Source organism: Coregonus lavaretus (assembly GCF_964263955.1).
Source record: "Coregonus lavaretus genome assembly, chromosome: 15".
NCBI classification, from domain to species: domain Eukaryota; kingdom Metazoa; phylum Chordata; class Actinopteri; order Salmoniformes; family Salmonidae; genus Coregonus; species Coregonus lavaretus.
Genome location: NC_140002.1, coordinates 41526434 through 41548238, shown reverse-complemented (window position 1 = coordinate 41548238; position 21805 = coordinate 41526434). Strand labels below are relative to the sequence as shown.

Here is a 21805-nt window from a genome sequence, read left to right as displayed (position 1 = left end):
TCTGGTTTAGAGATTACTGACCCCTTTTATCCACACATTTTTATTTTTTTGCCGTGGTCCTAACAGGAAATCTGCTCTCTGCCTTCCTGAATGCTCCCAAAGTACACAATTTCCTGTACAGAGAGCCTTGTTTGGAAAACAAAAACAGACTGGTTCTTAAGGAAGAGGGAAGTGGGGGGAGAGTGAAATGAGGGCTTGAAGGGCGCAGATGGGAAAACTGGGAAAAAGGACACATGGTTCTTGTTACTGACTGCTTAGCAGTTTAATCCTTTTCCCTCTAAAGCAGACTGAAGCTCCAACCACGTGTTTGAAGCACACTTGCTCATATCGAATTAATGTTTAACGGATCAGAATGAATCAATACTTTAAAACAACATGAATACAACTCAGTAGGCCTACATACATAGCTACTGGGTTGGTTGAAAGAAATTCTGGGTTTTCTATTTCATTTTGAAGCATATAGCTGGATCTATACAAATGATGGACGTCAGAAGTGTAATAAACTTAACACATTAGATCACTTTTGAGGTCTGAAAACAACTGACAAAATGTTGAGTGAATAAAACTATAACTGTAATGAACATGGGCCGTCTACAGTTACACATTTATTTGATTTGGTATAAATTGTTTCTTGGCAATCTGTAGATCTGTTGAAAGAGCATGGTCTTGTAGCCCTCCCTGTTCAAACTAAAGATAAGTACACTACCAAATACCAAGTGAATTCACATGCCCTTGCTGTTTCTTAGGTAGTGTCAAGTAGAGTGAAACAAGGGTGTTTATAGTTATAAGCTTTAACTTGGCCCCATAGCTTTTCCAGGTCAGGTCATGTTGTCAGGACCCTAACTTTAGCACTAGCTCTTTAGCCATTAAGGGTCATTTAATTGAACATTTGTTTTGGCTTAAAATAAAATTTCCGGTCAAGTGACCAGGCTTGCTGAGCCATTGATCTAACAACCCACGTAGGGAGTCAATAGTTTCGACATATCCTTCATTTCTATTTTTTTCAAGGACAGCTGGCTAATAGTACAGTAGGAAGCTTTGCCATGGTTGTATCCTTATTCTAAGCTCTTGATGTCTGCTGTAGTGTGAAGTACATTTCAAATCCGACATTCTATGATATCATGTGATATCTTGTTTGCTGGGCCCAAAGCTTAACGTTTCAAATGTCAAAAGTTAGCCTTTGGTGCCCTGGCCATCCTGGCCTCCACTGAACAAAGCTTTCTTTATGCACCACAGGAAAAAGAGATGACATCATTTTGCCCATACAAAGGCTCGGACATCACACTCCTTCCCCTCTTTGGTTCCCTCCACAAGACTGGACTGGTGAAACTAGTGCTCCCTTTAGAGCACAGCCTTAAAACTTGTAATCAAACTACCATACTGAACAAAAATATAAACGCAACATGTAAAGTGTTGGTCCCATGTTTCATGAGTTGAAATAAAAGATCCCAGAAATGTTCCATATGCACAAAAAGCTTATTTCTTTCAAATTGTGTGCACACATTTGTTCACATCCCTGTTAGTTAGCATTTCTCCTTTGCCAAGATAATCCATCCACCTGAATGGTGTGGCATATCAAGAAGCTGATTAAACAGCATGATCATTACACAGGTGCACCTTGTGCTGGGGGCAATAAAAGACCACTCTAAAATGTGCAGTTTTGTCACACAACACAATGCCACAGATGTTGAGGGAGTGTGCAATTGGCATGCTGACTGCAGGAATGTCATTCAGAGCTGTTGCCAGATAATTTAATGTTAATTTCTCTACCGTAAGCCGCCTCCAACGTCGTTTTAGAAAATGTTGCAGTACGTCCAACCGGCCTCACAACCACAGACCATGTGTAACCAAGCCAGCCCAGGACCTCCACTTCCAGCTTCTTCACCTGCGGGATCGTCTGAGACCAGCCACCCGGAAAGCTGATGAAACGGAGGAGTATTTCTGTCTGTAATAAATACTTTTTGTGGGGAAAAACTCATTCTGGTTGGCTGGGCCTTTATTTCAATTGACTGATTTCCTTATATGGACTGTAACAGTAAAATTGTTGAAATTGTTGCATTTATATTTTTGTTCAGTATAGATAAAAACGTTTTACATTCCATATTGTGCATCATTTGTAGAGCAAAGCAGAGGGTGAAGAACAGGGACTTTGTTTAAATTCAGCTAAGGACCCTACTTTAGAAATCAGTATTGTCAACCCACTGTCAAAACAAACACATTACACTAGGCTACTAGGCTATTCAAAGCCATGTTGCAGAACAATACATTGCAAATTGAAGACTACCCCTAACTAAAACACACTTGAAAATGACATTTTGTTTATAGAAATAGATCATTTATTTCTCATGAATTCACAACTTCCATCTGATTCATGCGTCTCCCCACCATATGATAATCTACAAGACAAAAAAATTTGTTTTGAAAGGAAAACATTCAAAAGAGAAAGGTCTCATCGAAAAAGGCACGCTTAATTAATCAGTCATTATGGCATCCCAAAAAATATTCTAACATCAATCATTACAGCTATATCAGATAAAGTAGGAACACAGAAACAAACAAATATTGAACGCTATAGTACTACTTATATAGCTGTAACCTCACACCATTCAAATATGAATGAGGCATAACTTACAGAAGCATACATGTGAAAGAGCAGGCCATACCAAAACCATATTTTTTAAATGTAAACACAGTAGTCCAATTTGATTTGATACATAACATTGTTAAAACAGGCATAGACTAAGAATACATTCGATCAAAACGGTGAGTGTCACATAAAGAGAGTAGGTGGCTCTTAACAGCCTAAATGGGACAACTTGCTTCGACTCAAGATGAACCACAAGGATCTAGATATACGCAAAAAAATATTGGCACCCTTGTACCTTTTCAATGGAGCAGAATTATTTTATTTATTTTTTACTGGTTGAATTGCTATTTTAGTTAATGCAGGCCATTTGACTTTGAAGTGAAAAATCGCAATATCAGTTCCTTTTTTTTTTGTCCTGTGCAGTTGTAAATCAAACAAATACACGTGAAGAACAATTTTTTGGGGTTAATTTCAACTTATTGTAGAAGAAATAGTGAATCATGCAAGGGTGCCAATATATTTGACCTGACCTCTGGTTATTTTATAACTGGATTAATTAAGGCAACAGAAAAAGTATTATACAATATTAGAAATTTGACAACATGAGTGTTTGAGGTACTTCACAAATCTTGTAGCAGCATATCAAAAATATCAAACTTGTGATGTCTTTAAAATGAAGCCATCGACACTGTGATATCGTTGTCGGCTGTTCTAACAAGATTTCATAAAAATTCCAATTAATTTCCATTTCCACGTAGCATACTTTCACAAATGTGAGAATGATTCATATATGAAAATGTGTCCCATGTTGTCCCTTGTTCCCCAATGTTACCTTCTACATTCATCAATTCATGTAGGAGTGATTTGAGAGCAACTCTTGGTTCCCATTTTTATTTGACAACCAGATATTTTAAGAAATGACCAAATCCAGGATTCTTTACAATAAAAAATATGACAACATGCTCTATGAGAATGCAAATACTTGTTGAAACAATCAAGTCACAGCAAGGTCAGGTACATAACATGTAGGCATGGACATACCAGATCACAATTACTGTATTCAATACAGTAAAGAAAGACAGATGCTCTGAAGCCTCAGTGCAGTGGTTTGCCAATGTCCACTGTGACATTAATGTACAGAAGAGGCCTCTCAACTGAGAGAGTACTGTAGGAACAGGTGTTAAGGCCATCTGTTCTCCAGACTTGAGGTGTTCGTCCTAGCAAGAGCATCCTGTAAAGGAGACACAATTTCAGAATAAAATGAATTAAAATGACGAATAGGCTAATAATTATAATTACAGCAAGCAATTTATAATTGATGTGTCCACAGTGACTCACCGGTCTTTATTAATTTCGTTTCCGCTATCTCTTTTATGAAATACCATGGTATAGCGTGCTATAAGAGGGGGTGGCCGTATAATCTTCATTTTCTGGAGCTCCACCCTAGCAGAGACAAATTAAATCAATCAATAACATTCCGTATTGACTAAGACGTAGGACAGAAATGGAGTGAGGTCCAAAATGTTACATTAAGACCGCAGTAAAATTCCACGTGATCGTTGAGTCACGGTAATCTCCTTTTATGCACTGCTAACTATCATCAGGTTGCTAATGACCTGGTGCTCAGGGCTTTATTGTCCCTCTAACCACTCTGACATCAATGCAAATGCAATCTAAAATCACATCAAACACTTGTCATCAAAACAGTAGGCCTATCATACCTTTAAAACTCACCTCACTGTGATGATCAATTTGAAACAGTATAAAACATGGTTGTTGTGGATGTTGTTTCAAAGCCTAACACAGCGAAATGGACAGCGCTTTCTAAGGTGATGATTAACTCAAAAAACACCATACAGTGGGGGAAAAAAGTTTTTAGTCAGCCACCAATTGTGCAAGTTCTTCCACTTAAAAAGATGAGAGAGGCCTGTAATTTTCATCATAGGTACACGTCAACTATGACAGACAAATTGAGAAGAAAAAAAATCCAGAAAATCACATTGTAGGATTTTTAATGAATTTATTTGCAAATTATGGTGGAAAATAAGTATTTGGTCAATAACAAAAGTTTCTCAATACTTTGTTATATACCCTTTGTTGGCAATGACACAGGTCAAACGTTTTCTGTAAGTCTTCACAAGGTTTTCACACACTGTTGCTGGTATTTTGGCCCATTCCTCCATGCAGATCTCCTCTAGAGCAGTGATGTTTTGGGGCTGTCGCTGGGCAACACGGACTTTCAACTCCCTCCAAAGATTTTCTATGGGGTTGAGATCTGGAGACTGGCTAGGCCACTCCAGGACCTTGAAATGCTTCTTGCGAAGCCACTCCTTCGTTGCCCGGGCGGTGTGTTTGGGATCATTGTCATGCTGAAAGACCCAGCCACGTTTCATCTTCAATGCCCTTGCTGATGGAAGGAGGTTTTCACTCAAAATCTCACGATACATGGCCCCATTCATTCTTTCCTTTACACGGATCAGTCGTCCTGGTCCCTTTGCAGAAAAACAGCCCCAAAGCATGATGTTTCCACCCCCATGCTTCACAGTAGGTATGGTGTTCTTTGGATGCAACTCAGCATTCTTTGTCCTCCAAACACGACAAGTTGAGTTTTTACCAAAAAGTTCTATTTTGGTTTCATCTGACCATATAACATTCTCCCAATCCTCTTCTGGATCATCCAAATGCACTCTAGCAAACTTCAGACGGGCCTGGACATGTACTGGCTTAAGCAGGGGGACACGTCTGGCACTGCAGGATTTGAGTCCCTGGCGGCGTAGTGTGTTACTGATGGTAGGCTTTGTTACTTTGGTCCCAGCTCTCTGCAGGTCATTCACTAGGTCCCCCCGTGTGGTTCTGGGATTTTTGCTCACCGTTCTTGTGATCATCTTGACCCCACGGGGTGCAATCTTGCGTGGAGCCCCAGATCGAGGGAGATTATCAGTGGTCTTGTATGTCTTCCATTTCCTAATAATTGCTCCCACAGTTGATTTCTTCAAACCAAGCTGCTTACCTATTGCAGATTCAGTCTTCCCAGCCTGGTGCAGGTCTACAATTTTGTTTCTGGTGTCCTTAGACAGCTCTTTGGTCTTGGCCATAGTGGAGTTTGGAGTGTGACTGTTTGAGGTTGTGGACAGGTGTCTTTTATACTGATAACAAGTTCAAACAGGTGCCATTAATACAGGTAACGAGTGGAGGACAGAGGAGCCTCTTAAAGAAGAAGTTACAGGTCTGTGAGAGCCAGAAATCTTGCTTGTTTGTAGGTGACCAAATACTTATTTTCCACCATAATTTGCAAATAAATTCATTAAAAATCCTACAATGTGATTTTCTGGATTTTTTTTCTTCTCAATTTGTCTGTCATAGTTGACGTGTACCTATGATGAAAATGACAGGCCTCTCTCATCTTTTTAAGTGGGAGAACTTGCACAATTGGTGGCTGACTACATACTTTTTTTCCCCACTGTATGCATATTAGAGCTTATGCATTAGCTTATGAGCCCAAGCCCGAAAAAAATAACTGAATTTAATTTATGATTGTGCCCTTATACAATACATAGATAGTCTACCGCATATTACGCATGGCAGATAAACATACAACAAAACTGATTTAAGATGTCTTTGGTACATAATTGGTCTAGCCTGTACTCCAAAATTAAACAAAATCTAATAATCGCCTTTGAGTGTGGACTGTATTACTATGCATACTGGATGGACTGGTTACCTTATGCTACACTCCAAAATATCTATAAATGAGTCTGGGAGAGAACATTTAGCAATGCTGTTGGTTCATTGATTGTGCAGGGCAGCTTACAGTTAGCCTACAATTAGTGAATTTGTATTTGATTTTGAATAGCCTAACAATAGGGAATTTTTATATTTTCATAATTAAATTGGGTGGCACATTACCTTTAGCTATACAGAATCTCACCACCATGCGTTTCCATCTCCTCCTCTCTCTCCTTTATTCCTTTCTCAAACGCGCAGACAGGCTGTCAAAAGTTTAGTAAAATATGTTTTGTTACGAAAAAATAGTTACTATTGATGTTCCCAAACAGATTTCACTTGGTTTCCCAAATAAAGCATTGGGTAGCTGCAGGAACAAGGTCGGCGAGCCCATGGCATACAGAGTTTGGGCGGAATATTACTTGTTGCGCAGCGAGAGCATGCTCCTCAAACAGTGGTTGATGCGTGGAGTGAAATAAGTGTTCTTATATTTATTTCTCAGCTGCTCATATTAAGCACATGCTCCGCTATAAAACCGAAGTAGCCTACAAAACAGACCGGCGGGAAAGCACTTGGCCTCCATTCGCTATTTATATGTATTTTTTCCCCTGCCCCTGCAATAATGGGCCACTCTAAATCAAAACTAATTTTACATATTAGTAAAGACAAGATTAAATAGAGAATAGTCTGACGTGAAAATATGATCACTTGATGAGAGAACAGCTGTGCAGCCTGAGGCAAAGGACAGAGCGCAAGCTTTATTTTGCTACTTCCCAAATCATCAAAAGCCCATAGTCGCACCATACAGCCCATTTATGTTTTGATTTCTAAGACATTCTAAGGTTTGTATCATTCACAACTAAAGTTGCCAAATAACTCTAAATCTAGCATATAGAACCTGTTTCAAATGATCACTTTTACACTCAACATAGCCACTTCATATGCGCACTCACTATGGAATGGGAAAAATATCCTTTCTATTTTATTCAGCTGTTCAATTATATTCTTCTTACTATAAAATCATATAAAATAAAACTTATAAGCATATCTTGAAAGCTAAATGAACAAGCCTACAGCCTATGGCATGGAGCATAGCCAGATAACATAGGCCTACAGTAGGCCAACTCATATTCTGTTCTTCTGAAATACATTTTATTCATATCATAATGTTTCTTTAGGTTTGACTAAAATAAATAATGGATTTATTGTGATGGTGTATATTAAATTATACTTTTTTTCAAAATGTAGATGTTCCAAAGGCGCACATCAGCAGCTTGTATGAGTTGAGTGCTGGAGATGCTGAACATGTTTATGTTAATTAACGGTCAATTACCGTGAGACCGGCAGTCTTTTGCATGACAATAACCGGTGGACAAAATTTCATGACCGCCACAGCCCTAACCATGTTGAAAAGTAATAGGGGTCTCACCTGATGCGAAGGTCATCATCCTCCCCACCCCATCCCCAGTAAGTGTTTGAAAATCCATTCACTTTGTGAAACTGGTCCTTCGTCATGGCCGTCACCCCTCCAAAGTATCCTTTGTATCGCAATCTACGAGAGCAAAAACAAACAAAGGGGACTTTGATTGAACGTTAGTAATAATTGAAATGTTAAAAAGTGAATTTGGTATGAATAGTCCATATATAGTGATAGCTGCAACATCACTTCGGATGCTGTTGTGATGGCATATAGACATTTACCTTCTTTTGCATAAAGGTTGACATGAGTTGAGAGCTAAGATATTTACTTGTATCCTGTGGCGTTCCTGCCGACCACTAAGTGTTTAGGCTGTTGGTCACACTTGTATAGGTTGTTGTCGTTCTCTGGAACCAGATCCACATCATGAAAAACGAAGCAATCCCAATCGTAGTCCTTGAGTGCCTCCAAGTACCCCACATTAAGTAGCTTGGCACGATTAAACGTCACCTCTCCAGCCTGTCACAACACACAAATCAACCACAAACATCAACCTCTTTCAATTTCAACGTTTGTAACCCTTATCGGCTCAAAATCAATACAAATATAATTGAGGAAATGACATCATGTACTGTAACTTCATATGAGAGTAATACCTGGTGGATGACATAGATGCCATAGTGCAGCTGCTGCCTCTGGAGGAAGGGGTGAAGGTGATGCAGGAGGTAGAGGAGGTGTTTCTCCCGGTTACGGTGAGGGATGAGGATGGCCACACTCTGCTGGGCGAGGCAGTCTGGAGGCTGGTATTGGCCCGCAGCCACTCCACTGTTCTCACGCTCCACCTCCTTCAGCGTTAGAGAGTCCTCGAATGTGAGCTTCAGGGCTCCCTCTGTAGGCAGAAAATAATAGGCATAATGAAAATCTAGACAACTAAATTGTAACGTCTTATGGACAAATTCATTATCTATGCTTTAAATCCATCAACTCCATTGCAATATATTTACATGGCACTAATTTAAATAAAAAGTGTGGCTAAATATCATGAACTGAAAAATAGCATGGTCTGGACAGATAATTACAAATGCGTGTGTGCATTCTGTTTGGGCCACGGACATAAACACAAGCCGTCTTCAAACATGAATTTGTGTTGATGGAAACCCACTGTAACGCTGTGCCATCTGCCTCCCATATGGTGTAGGCCAATACAATACAATTACAACAGTTGTACACTTCCTGTCAACAAGGAGCCATTGTATGTAGGCTACATGCAAACTGTTAGCAAATAGGCTACAGCATGTGAAAATAATCAAATGAGCCTCAGTTTAGCAATGTTAATGAGTAATAAATCTGGCAGTTACAACCCCTACATTGCACATTAAAGTATTCACTTGATTACCAATGTTCTTCTCTCCACGTTAAATCACATTTTATTTGTCACATACGCCGAATACAACAGGTGTAGACCTTACCGTGAAATGCTTACTTACAAGCCCTTAATCAACAATGCAGTTAAAGAAATAGAGTTAAGAATATATTTACTAAATAAACTAAAGTAAAAAAAAATACAATCTAAAAGTAACACAAGAAAGGTACATAACAATAACGAGGCTATATAAAGGGGGTAAGCCACACTGTACATAATGTTCTTTACAAGGAATTACATTTTAGTCATTTAGCAGACGCTCTTATCCAGAGCGACTTACAAGTAGTGAGTCCATACATTTTTTTCATACTTACACACAGTAACATGGCATTATCATCAGTAAGTAAGCTATAGCAAAGCCTGTATTAAGCTTACAATAACATCTGTGGATACTGTGTAGCCCTACTTACGAAGCAGTGGTGATTTCTCAGGACAGCTTTTTTTTGGTGGTGGGGTATCAGGGAGAGGATTGGAGAAGACTTGCGTCACTGATCTGCTGGAGTATTGCTTGCCCCCCCTCAGGACCTCAGCATTATCCTCAAGTGTCTGTGCTGACCTATGGGTATCCTGATTTGCTTTCACTGTTTCACCGGCAAAAGTGGCGATCCAAGCCAAAACGGAGACCGAGAGCAGCAACAGTATCATATATTTGCACCTCCGGAAGTACCTGGACACAGCAGGACAGACTCCCATGGCTGATTGGTTGTACAGGTACTAAATCCCCAAAAATGTGGGAGGCTTCAATCTTGGTTTAGGACATCTGGTTCTCCTTTGCAACAGCCACAGGAGAAATGACTGAGTAGAGAGCACCAGGTCATTCAACCTATGATGACACAACGTTCTGGACGAGTTTCATAATCATTGTCAGTAATGTAAAAAAGCATTAGGCCTACTTTACATTATTTTGTTGATTTTCCAGAAAATATAGTTGCATGTGAATGAAGAGGTGTCACTTAGAGGAACTCAATTCCTCTGAGTGCTGTACCTGGATATGAAGAAGAAAATATTTCAGTTTCATTGACACTTCCTAGGGCATTATGCAAAAAGTAGCCTCAGGCACCCAGGCTTCAGTGAAAGCATGTGACAGAGGCTAGGCGACAACAGAATTCACAGTACTTTACATTGGCTGTTCACTGAGATGTTTAATCTATACATGCCCGTCTCTATATACTCCCAGCTCCACTCCATCCAAAAGAAACAGTAACACCTGTTTGCTCTTTGGTATCATGTTGACACAATTGCAATCCATTGTCTTTCAATGTACACTATTCTGGGATGTCCTGGATAGTAATCTTAGGCTTTAACTGTAGCCTCCCTTTGTGTGTGCTTAGCTTAGACACATCACTTGTTGCCACGTTGGTCTTATTTCTCCTTCTCTATTCACATAACCAAAATAGGATACCTATCCTAATCAAAACTGTCATCAGCTAAAATGACTAAAGAACAGGTCCAGGACAATATATTCAAATTTGCTGTAAAAAAAAAAGTCATTGGACTACTAGCTAGTTACCTATCATGACAAGAGCTGTGGAATTTAAACATGTTGACATAGCCAATAGCCTTCTGCCCAATTGTACAGTCAGTGACTGAATGTAAGTTTTTGTTTGAATGTTGCCTGCTACACATTCAACGTTACTCAAACTGGCTGTAGCTAGCTAATTTAGCTCGATGCTGACATCTTTTTGGATGGTCAAAGTTGGAAGGAATTGATTTACTAGCTTCACGGACAAATATAACGTTTACCTAATTTGCAAACTGATTGTTCTCTGAACAGTGACACATTTAACATCTTTAGAACTTAAGAAATGGCTCGTGTAGTCGTGCAACCAAAAGCTAGCATTTAACTACCGAAGTAACGTTGGCTAGCAGCAGCCAGCAAGTAGCTGGTGAAGTCAAATATAGATAACGGTTCGTTTTAGCTAGCTACAATGCTAACAGCTATTACTGCGACCACATAGGGTAGTCTGTTTAGGTAGAAATTAAGTCCCAGAGAATGCACGTTTAAATGTACACAGCATTTACCGTATTTCACGAGAAAGATACATTCTTAGAGAATGAGGAGCAGATGTCTTACCTGCCAGTTGCCTAGTTATTCTGCTGTTGTTTTGGCCACTCCCCCTGGATATTACTCCTGCAAACGCCGTATACATTTACATTTTAGTCATTTAGCAGACGCTCTTATCCAGAGCGACTTACAGGAGCAATTTGGGTTAAGTGCCTTGCTCAAGGGCACACCTCTCGGTTACTGGTGTTCAGTTGCGTCAATTCAAATCTGGTATTGGAACAAAAAGAGGTCAATACACCTCTTCTAAAATAGACTAGTATTTTAATTAATGCAAAACACTTCAATGGTAAATATGATGTTCGTATATAGGGGTCCACTGAAATACCACGCAGGGCAGACAGAGAACTAAGCCATTGTTATAAGTTATTCTTTAAATACTCTGACAGAGATAGTTCCTGCTCCAAGCAGGCCTATCAGAGTAGAGTCTGAGCTGGTTTAGACTTACTCAGCCTATCGTTGGTGCACAGGCTGGTCCCAGGCCCTTGGCGCTTCACTGTTGCCAGGTGTTGGTTGTTTTGCAACCAGACAGTCAGCACTTTTGCAGTACACATGTCCTTGAGCGGTCTAACAAAGAGGCTGTGTTTGTGTATGTGAGACACAAGTCTTATCTCATCCTACCCCCTAACGTTCCTCACATTAATCACAGCTTGTTATATTAAACAGTCTATATCAGTACAGCACAAACCTATTATGTTTAATCATTAATGTATTCTTTCTAAGCTAACAGCACATCTAAAATATAAGAGAATAATTTCCCACAATCCCCCTTTTCACACCCACTGGGTGTGAACCCAAAATAAGAAAACCCAAAATAAGAAATTTCAGGGAAATGTAGGATTCCCCCTTTTGACACCCACTAGGGTGTCACTCATTAAAATGCAATACAAACAAAAAGAATCACACTTTTATTAATAGGCAATAATTATAATTTAAAAAAAAGGCCTTCAGTCCTTCCATCTATGCCTAACTTGTACTAGGTTGGCTACCAGCCACCCAGGAACTTCAAACCTTCACATAAGGAAAGACAAACATTCACAATGGTTAACTTGATTAATAAAGCATAAAACATAAACAGGGAAGTAAACTTTGGCCCCCTTTAGACACCCACTAGGGTGTCACTCCACCACCTCACCAATAGCAAACCAAGGGTCATCCTTTGTCAACCCCATCTCAGTGTCTGCATCCCCTTCTTGAGCCCCTAGGAGGGGCATCATACCAGCCGCATGCACAACATCTGTAACAGACTTTCTCAAACAAGGAATTACACAGGCAGTACAGCACATTAATATTAGAAACACAACTACTAGGGTCAGAAATCCAGTAACCACCAATGATGCGAACTTACCAAACCACTCCCCCAACCAGGAGAACAGTCCATTTCCCTCCATTCCAGCCATGCTCTTCATTTCAGCTGATAGTTTATCTAAACCAACTAGGGCTTTAGAGATACTCCCATCAGGACTGGTATTGTTAGGGATAAACGTACAACAATGGCTTACCATTCTATAGACACCACCTCTTTCTGCCTGATCTAGAGCCAACCTCTTTTTACTAAGTCATAGGAGTGAGATGGCGGATAATTGTTCAAAAGATCCCTTCCGTTGCATCCCTAGTCCAGCCAATAAATCGTTGTTGGTCGTAATAGATATAATTAATCCAATCCACAATTCTGTTTATTTTCACCCACCAAAAGAACGTGGTAGTAAACCCTTCCCCTAATTGTTTCATAGCTCGGTATCCATCCGATACCCCCCTTGGTATCCCAATCGCATCCATCTAAATAGGGATATTCTCCATCTTGTTAAAACTCCTCCTCCATCTGTTTAATCCTTGGTTCCTGGTGACTAATTCTAACTAGTTGAACCAGTATAACCAGGGCGCACGTATCTAGCCACCCCTTTGGAATTCTCTGCCTTACACTGCCCTTACTGGCACATGCCCACCACACATCGGTTACATGTCACGGTTCAGACAGACGACCAGAGGACCACAATTGCGTCACACCAGAAAGTTTATTAAAACTTAAGGGAAAAGGGAAGTAGGGAGTGAATGAAGGCTCCAGGGGTAACAGGGATCCCGTCCAATGTGCTGGGTCTGTGCCCCCCCCAGTGGCAGCGATGCGTCCTATGAAGCCGGTGGTGGGTGGTCCAGAAGTCCTGGGGGGGGGGGAGACACAGACACAACAGGGCGGAATGAAACAAGGCAGCAGTACAGGTCAAGGGAAATCCAAAATACGTAGTAGCAAGGCAGAAGGCTGGTCAGAGTTACCGGGATTGAAGAGTAGTCAGGAGTCGTTATGGCAGAAGCAGGTCTGGATCTCCTGGGGCAGAAGAGTATCCAAAAATCAGGCAGGTCCGGGGTCACAGAACCAGGGTGAGCCAGAAGCGCGAGCAAACAGGTTCCGGGTGTGAGCTTTGCAGACGATCTGACACCGGAGAGCTGAAAGACAGGGCCTTAAATACTGGGAGAGGTAGTGGGTAATGCAGCGCAGCTGGCAGAGTAATTAGAGCAGAGCAGAGCAGGGACAGGTGGAGCTAGTTAGGCTGAGTAGAGAGAGTGGTGAGCAGAGTGGAAGAAAATTAAGGTGGTAACCCGGTGGAGTGAGAGGCTCATGACAGAACCCCCCCCCCAAGGGACGGCCCCAGAAGTCCCAAGAGCAACACCACGCCGGGCGGGAGGAGGGGAGCCGGAGGAGGGCTAGAACTCCTCCGAACGGTCCGAGTGAACGTCCTCATCCTCGGAGGAAGCCGGAGGGCCGTGGTCGGGAGATGGGACAAGTCCCGAGACAGGATCAGGCACAGGACAGGAGGCCGAGCGGGCAGGACGGTTAGGGACCCCTCTGGGGCGGCCCCTACGGATTGCAGGTTGATCAGGATGCCGTTGGTGGAAAGCGGTGATGAGAGTCCTATCCACAATCCGACTAGCTGGCACCCAGGTCCTTTCCTCAGGTCCATAGCCCTCCCAGTCAATGAGGTACTGGAGACCCCTACCCCTCCGTCTGGACCGAAGCAGGCGGCGGACGGTGTAAACCAGACCACCATCGACGAGCCGTGGAGGAGGAGGACAAGGCGCAGCAGGGACCAGCGGACTCTCATGGATGGGCTTAATCTTAGACACATGGAAAGTGGGGTGCACCCTCAGGGAATTAGGCAGTTGGAGCCGGACAGCAGTTGGGCTAATCACTCTTATGATAGGGAATGGGCCAATGAACCGAGGTGCCAGCTTCTGCGACTCCACCCTGAGTGGCAGGTTCTTCGATGACAACCACACCCTTTGACCAACATGGTAGGTGGGAGCAGGAATTCTCCGACGGTTGGCCCCGGTAGTGTAGCTGGCAACGGATCTGAGGAGTGTGGCTCGGGCTTGTGACCAGGTGCGGCGACATCGACGGGCAAAAGCAAGTGCAGATGGGCAAGTAACCTCCTCTTCCTGGCTGGCAAATAGAGGAGGCTGGTATCCATAAACACATTGGAAAGGAGACATACCGATGGCAGAGCAGGTCAGAGAATTGTGTGCGTACTCCACCCATGTCAATTGCTGCGACCAGGAGTGGGGGTTGCGTGAAGTCATGCATCGCAGTGCCTTCTCGAGCTCCTGATTAGCCCGCTCTGACTGCCCATTGGATTGGGGATGGAATCCGGAAGTCAGACTGACTGTGGCTCCCAGCAGGTGACAGAACTCCTTCCAAAAAGCGGAGGAGAATTGTGGACCACGGTCAGAAACTACATCCTTTGGCAGTCCGTGGATCCGGAAGACGTGTTCCAGGACCACCTGGGCGGTCTCCTTGGCGGTTGGGAGCTTGGGGAGGGGAATGAAGTGTGCCATCTTGCTGAAACGGTCAACTATGGTGAGAATGACGGTCATGCCACTTGAAGGGGGCAGCCCCGTGACAAAGTCAAGGGCGATGTGAGACCAGGGACGTCTGGGCACAGGCAGGGGCTGCAGCAATCCGGCTGGGGGCTGGCAGGACGACTTGTGTTGGTTGCAGATGGGGCAGGCTTGGACGAATTCCCGTACATCCCTTCTCAGAGAGGGCCACCAGAACCTCTGGGCGAGCAGGTTGTAAGTGCGGGTGGAGCCAGGGTGACAAGCTAGGCGGGAGTCATGTCCCCACTGAACGACCTGGGACCTCAGGTCTTCGGGGACAAAAAGGCGCAGCTGGGCAAGTGCTGGGACCTGGCTGGTTACGGAGAGCCTCCAGCACCTGTTCCTCAACAGCCCAGGTCAGAGCTGCAACGATGCAGGGACTTGGCAGAATCGACACAGGGTCCTTGGAGGGGGTGTCATCCTTCTGGAATTGACGGGAGAGGGCGTCTGGCTTGGTGTTGCGTGATCCAGGCCGGTATGACAGAGTGAAATTAAACCTGGTGAAGAACAGGGCCCAGCGGGACTGCCTGGAGTTCAACCGTTTGGCCGTGCGGATGTACTCCAAGTTCTTATGATCGGTCCAAACGAGAAATGGAATGGTGGACCCCTCCAGCCAGTGACGCCACTCCTCCAAGGCAAGCTTCACAGCCAGCAGCTCACGGTTCCCTATGTCGTAATTGCACTCAGAGGGGGACAACCGACGTGAGAAAAAGGCACAGGGATGGAGCTTCCTATCCTCCGCAGCCCACTGAGAAATCACAGCACCAACTCCCACATCCGAGGCGTCCACCTCCACAATGAATTGCCGGTCCACATCAGGCATCTGGAGGATGGGAGCGGAGGTGAACCTCACCTTGAGGGTACTGAAGGCTTTGTCGGCTGCTGGGGTCCAGGTGAAGGGTTGCTTGGTGCTGGTTAGAGCAGTGAGAGGGGCAGCAACGGTACTGTAGTTCCGGATAAACTTTCTGTAGAAGTTAGCAAACCCCAGAAACTGTTGCAGCTTCTTTCTGTTCTCCGGAACTGGCCATGAAGTGACTGCTGATACTTTGGCAGGATCCATTTGGATACTTCCCTCTGCCACTATGTACCCCAGGAAGGCCACTGTCTTGACGTGAAACTCACATTTCTCTGCCTTGGCGTAGAGGGAATTCTCCAGAAGACGATGAAGGACTTGCTGGACATGGCGGGTGTGTTCAGACAGGTTTCTGGAGTAGATTAAGATGTCATCCAGGTAAACGAAGACAAACTTGTTTAACATGTCCCGCAGTACATCATTCACTAGAGCCTGGAACACAGCAGGAGCATTGGTGAGGCCAAAAGGCATAACCAGATACTCGTAGTGGCCTGTTGGTGTATTGAATGCGGTTTTCCATTCATCTCCCTCCCGGATCCGCACTAGGTGGTAAGCGTTTCTGAGATCCAACTTGGTAAAAACAGTGGCTCCCTGGAGCAACTCAAAAGCAGAGGTGAGCAGAGGCAGAGGGTAACGGTTTTTCACTGTGATGTCGTTGAGTCCCCTGTAGTCGATGCAGGGGCGAAGAGATCCGTCCTTCTTCCCCACAAAGAAGAAGCCAGCACCAGCAGGAGATGAAGATGAACGGATTAATCCTGCGGACAGAGAGCCATTGATGTAGTCCTCCATGGACTTTCTTTCAGGAGCAGACAACGAATAAAGACGACCCTTTGGAGGGGCTGTTCCAGGGAGGAGGTCGATGGCACAGTCGTACGGTCGGTGAGGGGGCAGAGATGTGGCTCTTGCTTTGTTAAACACCTCTCTGAGACCATGGTAGCATTCTGGGACATTGGAGAGGTCAGGAGCGGAGTTAGTAGGTACTGGCCGAGGGGGTAGTGCGGCAGCAAGCAGGCAGGTTCGGTGGCAGTCCTCTCCCCACTCCCTGATCACCCCGGTCACCCAGTCGAGCTGAGGGTTGTGCCGGCGGAGCCATGGGTAACCCAGGATGAGGGGTTGGCCTGGAGAGGGGAGCAGGTGAAACTGGATAGTTTCTTGATGGTTTCCGGACAGACCCATCGAGACCGGGGCCGTGACATGAGTGACCGATCCGAGTAAGTGTCCGTCCAGTGCCCGGGCAGGAATAGGAGGTGTCAAACGGAGGTTCTCCAGTCCCAGTTGGCATGCCAGCTTGATGTCCATTATGTTGGCTTCGGCGCCAGAATCCACCAGAGCAGCCAGGGTGTGAGTTGAGTCAGAGAGGCGGAGGTGAACTTGCAGCAGGGGTTTGCGGTCGGAGGACTGGATGGTCATTGAACTCAACCGGACTCCCCCTATGCCCGGTGAGCTTCGGCCCTTTAAAGGGCAGGTTACCACACGATGTCCATCACCTCCACAATAGAGGCAGAGGTTTGAGGTGAAGCGGCGCTGGCGCTCTGCAGGAGTGAGAGAGGCTCGCCCAATCTCCATAGGCTCAGACTGATCAAACTGACCTGGGTGAGTGGCAGTAGATGACAGGAGCCCAGTCGGATCTCTCCGAATGCCGGTGGTAGGTGGACCTTGGCGCCCCCTCTCACGACGACGGGTCTGTATCCTTCTGTCGATCCTGACAGTCAGTGCGATGGCTTCATCAAGAGTGGAAGGCAGTTCATGGGAGACCAACTCGTCCTTGATATAGTCAGCCAAACTATGGAAGAACGCGTCCACCAACGATGGTGTGTTCCAAGAACTTCGTCTAGCCAGGGTTCGGAAGTCGATGGAATGGTCTGCGACTGTACGTCTGCCTTGTCGAATACTGAACAGTTCACGAGACGCCTCTGCGGTTGGTGAATCCAGGTCAAACACCTTCAGCATCTCCTCAGCAAACAGGTCGAAGGTTGCACATGCGGGGGTTTGACGTTCGAACTCTGCTGTTCCCCAGAGTCGAGCTCGGCCCGTCAGGTGAGTGATGGCATACCCAACTTTAGCCCCCTCCGTGGCGAAGGTCCTTGGCTGCAAGGAGAACTGAAGTCGGCAGCTAGTCAGGAATGGCCGGACCTGGGTTGAGTCGCCGTTGAACCGCTCGGGGTTTCCAATCCTGGGTTCCGGAGCAGCGGCTGCAATGACCGGGGCAGGTAACTCGGGGGCAGGGCTGGTGGGCAGACTGGCTGGGGTAAGGTTGGTGAGGAGTTGAATGATCATGGCGAGTTGTTGTTGCTGCTGCTGGAACTGCTGCTCATGCTCATCGGTTTCCATGTCGGGGAAAGTGTGCGCTGAGTCCATAATGGTCAGATCGTACTGTCACGGTTCAGACAGACGACCAGAGGACCACAATTGCGTCACACCAGAAAGTTTATTAAAACTTAAGGGAAAAGGGAAGTAGGGAGTGAATGAAGGCTCCAGGGGTAACAGGGATCCCGTCCAATGTGCTGGGTCTGTGCCCCCCCCAGTGGCAGCGATGCGTCCTATGAAGCCGGTGGTGGGTGGTCCAGAAGTCCTGGGGGGGGGGAGACACAGACACAACAGGGCGGAATGAAACAAGGCAGCAGTACAGGTCAAGGGAAATCCAAAATACGTAGTAGCAAGGCAGAAGGCTGGTCAGAGTTACCGGGATTGAAGAGTAGTCAGGAGTCGTTATGGCAGAAGCAGGTCTGGATCTCCTGGGGCAGAAGAGTATCCAAAAATCAGGCAGGTCCGGGGTCACAGAACCAGGGTGAGCCAGAAGCGCGAGCAAACAGGTTCCGGGTGTGAGCTTTGCAGACGATCTGACACCGGAGAGCTGAAAGACAGGGCCTTAAATACTGGGAGAGGTAGTGGGTAATGCAGCGCAGCTGGCAGAGTAATTAGAGCAGAGCAGAGCAGGGACAGGTGGAGCTAGTTAGGCTGAGTAGAGAGAGTGGTGAGCAGAGTGGAAGAAAATTAAGGTGGTAACCCGGTGGAGTGAGAGGCTCATGACATTACAGGGGCTGTAAGGTTCAAAATTCTCTCCTGTGCTTCCGAACTTAAGTCCGTCACATTACTACTATCTCCAATTGATAATTGGTGATGTCTTTGTTTCTCTTTACCCCCCATCTGGATGCCCAGCCCCCTCGGTCTCATATCCCCACCCCCAAGTGTATTTACACACTTGAGTCTAGGAACAATCCGCCGTGGGGGTCCGAACACGAATATAATAGGATTTTATAATCCCAATTTGCTTATTGACATGTACCCCACCCGTTGGCTACGTCCCTAACCCTTATTTTGAATCTGACAGTCTGCCCTTCTCTGACTCCCATTTTGTAGGCCACTCGTCCTTGACGGTCAGTATGTCGGGTCGCTTCTCTTCTCTTTTACTTCTTAACAATGGTAAGGGCATAGCACAACTGGTGGTGGATCTTGACATATCAAGACCATTGCCGAGACTATGATGCAACCCAAGTTATCCATATTCCCAAAAACCGCCAACCCTCTCCTGTCCTCAGTCTTTCTGCTTGGTACTACCCCATACTCACACCCTGAGAACACACTACAGTGATGATAGGTCGGGGTAGGAGATCTTCGTTAACAGAGGTGATCCCCAGACCCTATTGGTCCAGTTCTTCTCTCTAACTCTGCGTGTGTTCAATGGTGCTTGTATGTGTTCTTACCTCTTTGCAGTGGGTAACGTGGACCCAGGTTGCTCTTTCTGCTATTCTAATGGCAAAGGCAGTGACCAATATAACCTGATAGGGCCCTTCCCAACAGGCCTGCTTCCAGTTTTTCTTCTTTAGGGACTGGATGCTCACCAGTCACCTGGTTAGATAGAGTGAGTCACCTTCTCCTTTAGTTCACCTGTGGGGCACAAAACCTCTGACATACGGGTGTGGTTAATAAACTATCTTCACACATGTTCAGCTCTCAATTTCTATTTCTGACTGCATTCTCTTTTTTTTCCTTCTTTTTTTTTGTCCTCTCCTTCGTATGTATTTATTATTTAATCCTACCATCCCCCTTTTGACACATGTTTTGCCCATGTGTCAATATTACCACCTACCTAAACAATCACTTAGGTAATATTGGTAATTTATCATCCAATTGCCATCCCTTATTTTTAAATACTGCCTAATTTTAACATAACAACCCTTTATAACCATCATACTAGGTGTGTTGTTTTTTATTTGAAAAACCCAATTTGAAAAACAACAACCACAAATAGCCAGGCCCCACTTGATTTGGTAGCTCACTGCCTAACTTCACTACTGCTCCCCCTCGCCCTCGGCAACATTCCAATGAGATAAGCTAATCTCTTTCTCCTGGTTATAAATTTTGTTAACCTTCAATTACCATCAGTAATCTAAAGATGGTAGTACACACAAAACATGATACAGATATCCCCAGTCCTAACCCATCAATAATTGTTTGTATCAATCTAATTCCTCATAACTAATCCATAAAACCACTCAAAATTCCTTGAGTATACAATGATTATTTAATTGATTACCCTAAATCTGCTACATGTGATCTCATCTCAAATGATCCATTATCAATTATTTGATCAACCCCCTAAGAAAATCTGTCTCCCCTTCTATTGTTCCTGTCCCCCCTGTAAATGTCATATTTCATTTTTTAGCCAATATAATCACGGTTACATCAAATGTTCCCTCCTTACTATTTTCTGGGAACCTTCTCTTCATGATTGCTACTGGTGATCCTGCCATCTCTACTTCTGGTATGGTCTAATGTCTATATTAGGGTGTAAGGTAAATTATTCCTGTTGTCTTTTTCAGCTAAACGTTTTATATCCCTCAGTTAATGGTATTTTCTCCCTAATATATCTTCATACTCTTCTTCTTTCCTTAAATGAGATTTAATCCCTTGCCTTTCCTCTACTATCCTTCTATCATTACTGGATCAATGATAATAATTGTAATAACTATTAATAATAATTGTAATAACTATTTCACATTAAATTGTGCCTTTTTCTGATAATGTTATAATTGTAGCCTATTGCATTACTTTAGTTTAAAATATACGTTTGTTTATTTAACAAATCTAGAACCCACTATAGGTTGGTGCTATTCCCTCAGCATAATAGCTAAAGCTACTTGCATCCCCTGGTCCCCGTAACGAAAATAAATTATCGTTCTAGAATTCACCAACTATTTGCATACACTACTGGTGTTAAGCAACCTATCGAATAAACATTTACATTTACGTCATTTAGCAGACGCTCTTATCCAGAGCGACTTACAGTTAGTGAATACATTTTTATTTTTAATTTTTTATACTGGCCCCCCGTGGGAAACGAACCCACAACCCTGGCGTTGCAAACGCCATGCTCTATCAACTGAGCTACATCCCTGCCGGCCATTCCCTCCCCTACCCTGGACGACGCTGGGCCAATTGTGCGCCACCCATGAGTCTCCCGGTCGCGGCCGGCTGCGACAGAGCCTGGATTCGAACCAGGATCTCTAGTGGCACAGTTAGCACTGCGATGCAGTGCCTTAGACCACTGCGCCACTCAGGAGACTTGTAAAGTAATAACAATTAGAATTCATCAAAGCACTGCCTTTCAGTCAAGTATTCAGACCTCTACTTGAAATCTTACAGCTCAATTTAACTCGCTTGACTGTCTCTATTAGTTGTTGTTTTTCGCTAACCAGAGCCATAAATTATTCTCCTTTGTCCTCAACTCAATTTTCACAGCTCTATCGCCATTTCAGTTCGCTATTCAGTTTCTTTAACTGTTCTCTCTGATTAGGCCCTAATTAATAAAACAAATACTTGCTATCGTTGATAAGCATACATTTAATGATATTCCTATCATTTGAACT

The 21805-nt window shown here is 44.2% G+C and overlaps 1 protein-coding gene across 2 annotated transcripts; it reads right to left on the bottom strand.

The window, feature by feature from the left end:
• Positions 1–3462: 3462 nt before the first annotated feature.
• LOC311142539 (beta-1,4-galactosyltransferase 4-like) lies at positions 3463–11268 on the bottom strand. 2 transcript variants are annotated; one of them, XM_084178210.1, is made up of 7 exons: positions 11225–11268; positions 9561–10135; positions 8384–8616; positions 8059–8246; positions 7740–7862; positions 3926–4030; positions 3463–3818 (listed from the first exon to the last, which is right to left on the bottom strand). In XM_084178210.1, exons 2-7 carry the CDS (start codon positions 9841–9843, stop codon positions 3683–3685), a joined length of 1068 nt encoding a protein of 355 aa, XP_084034336.1. In that variant the 5' UTR covers positions 9844–10135; positions 11225–11268; the 3' UTR covers positions 3463–3682. The 2 variants fall into 2 exon arrangements, with proteins under 2 accessions (XP_084034336.1, XP_084034337.1); XM_084178211.1 differs by lacking the exon at positions 11225–11268 and adding an exon at positions 11173–11223.
• Between the last annotated feature and the right edge of the window lie 10537 nt (positions 11269–21805).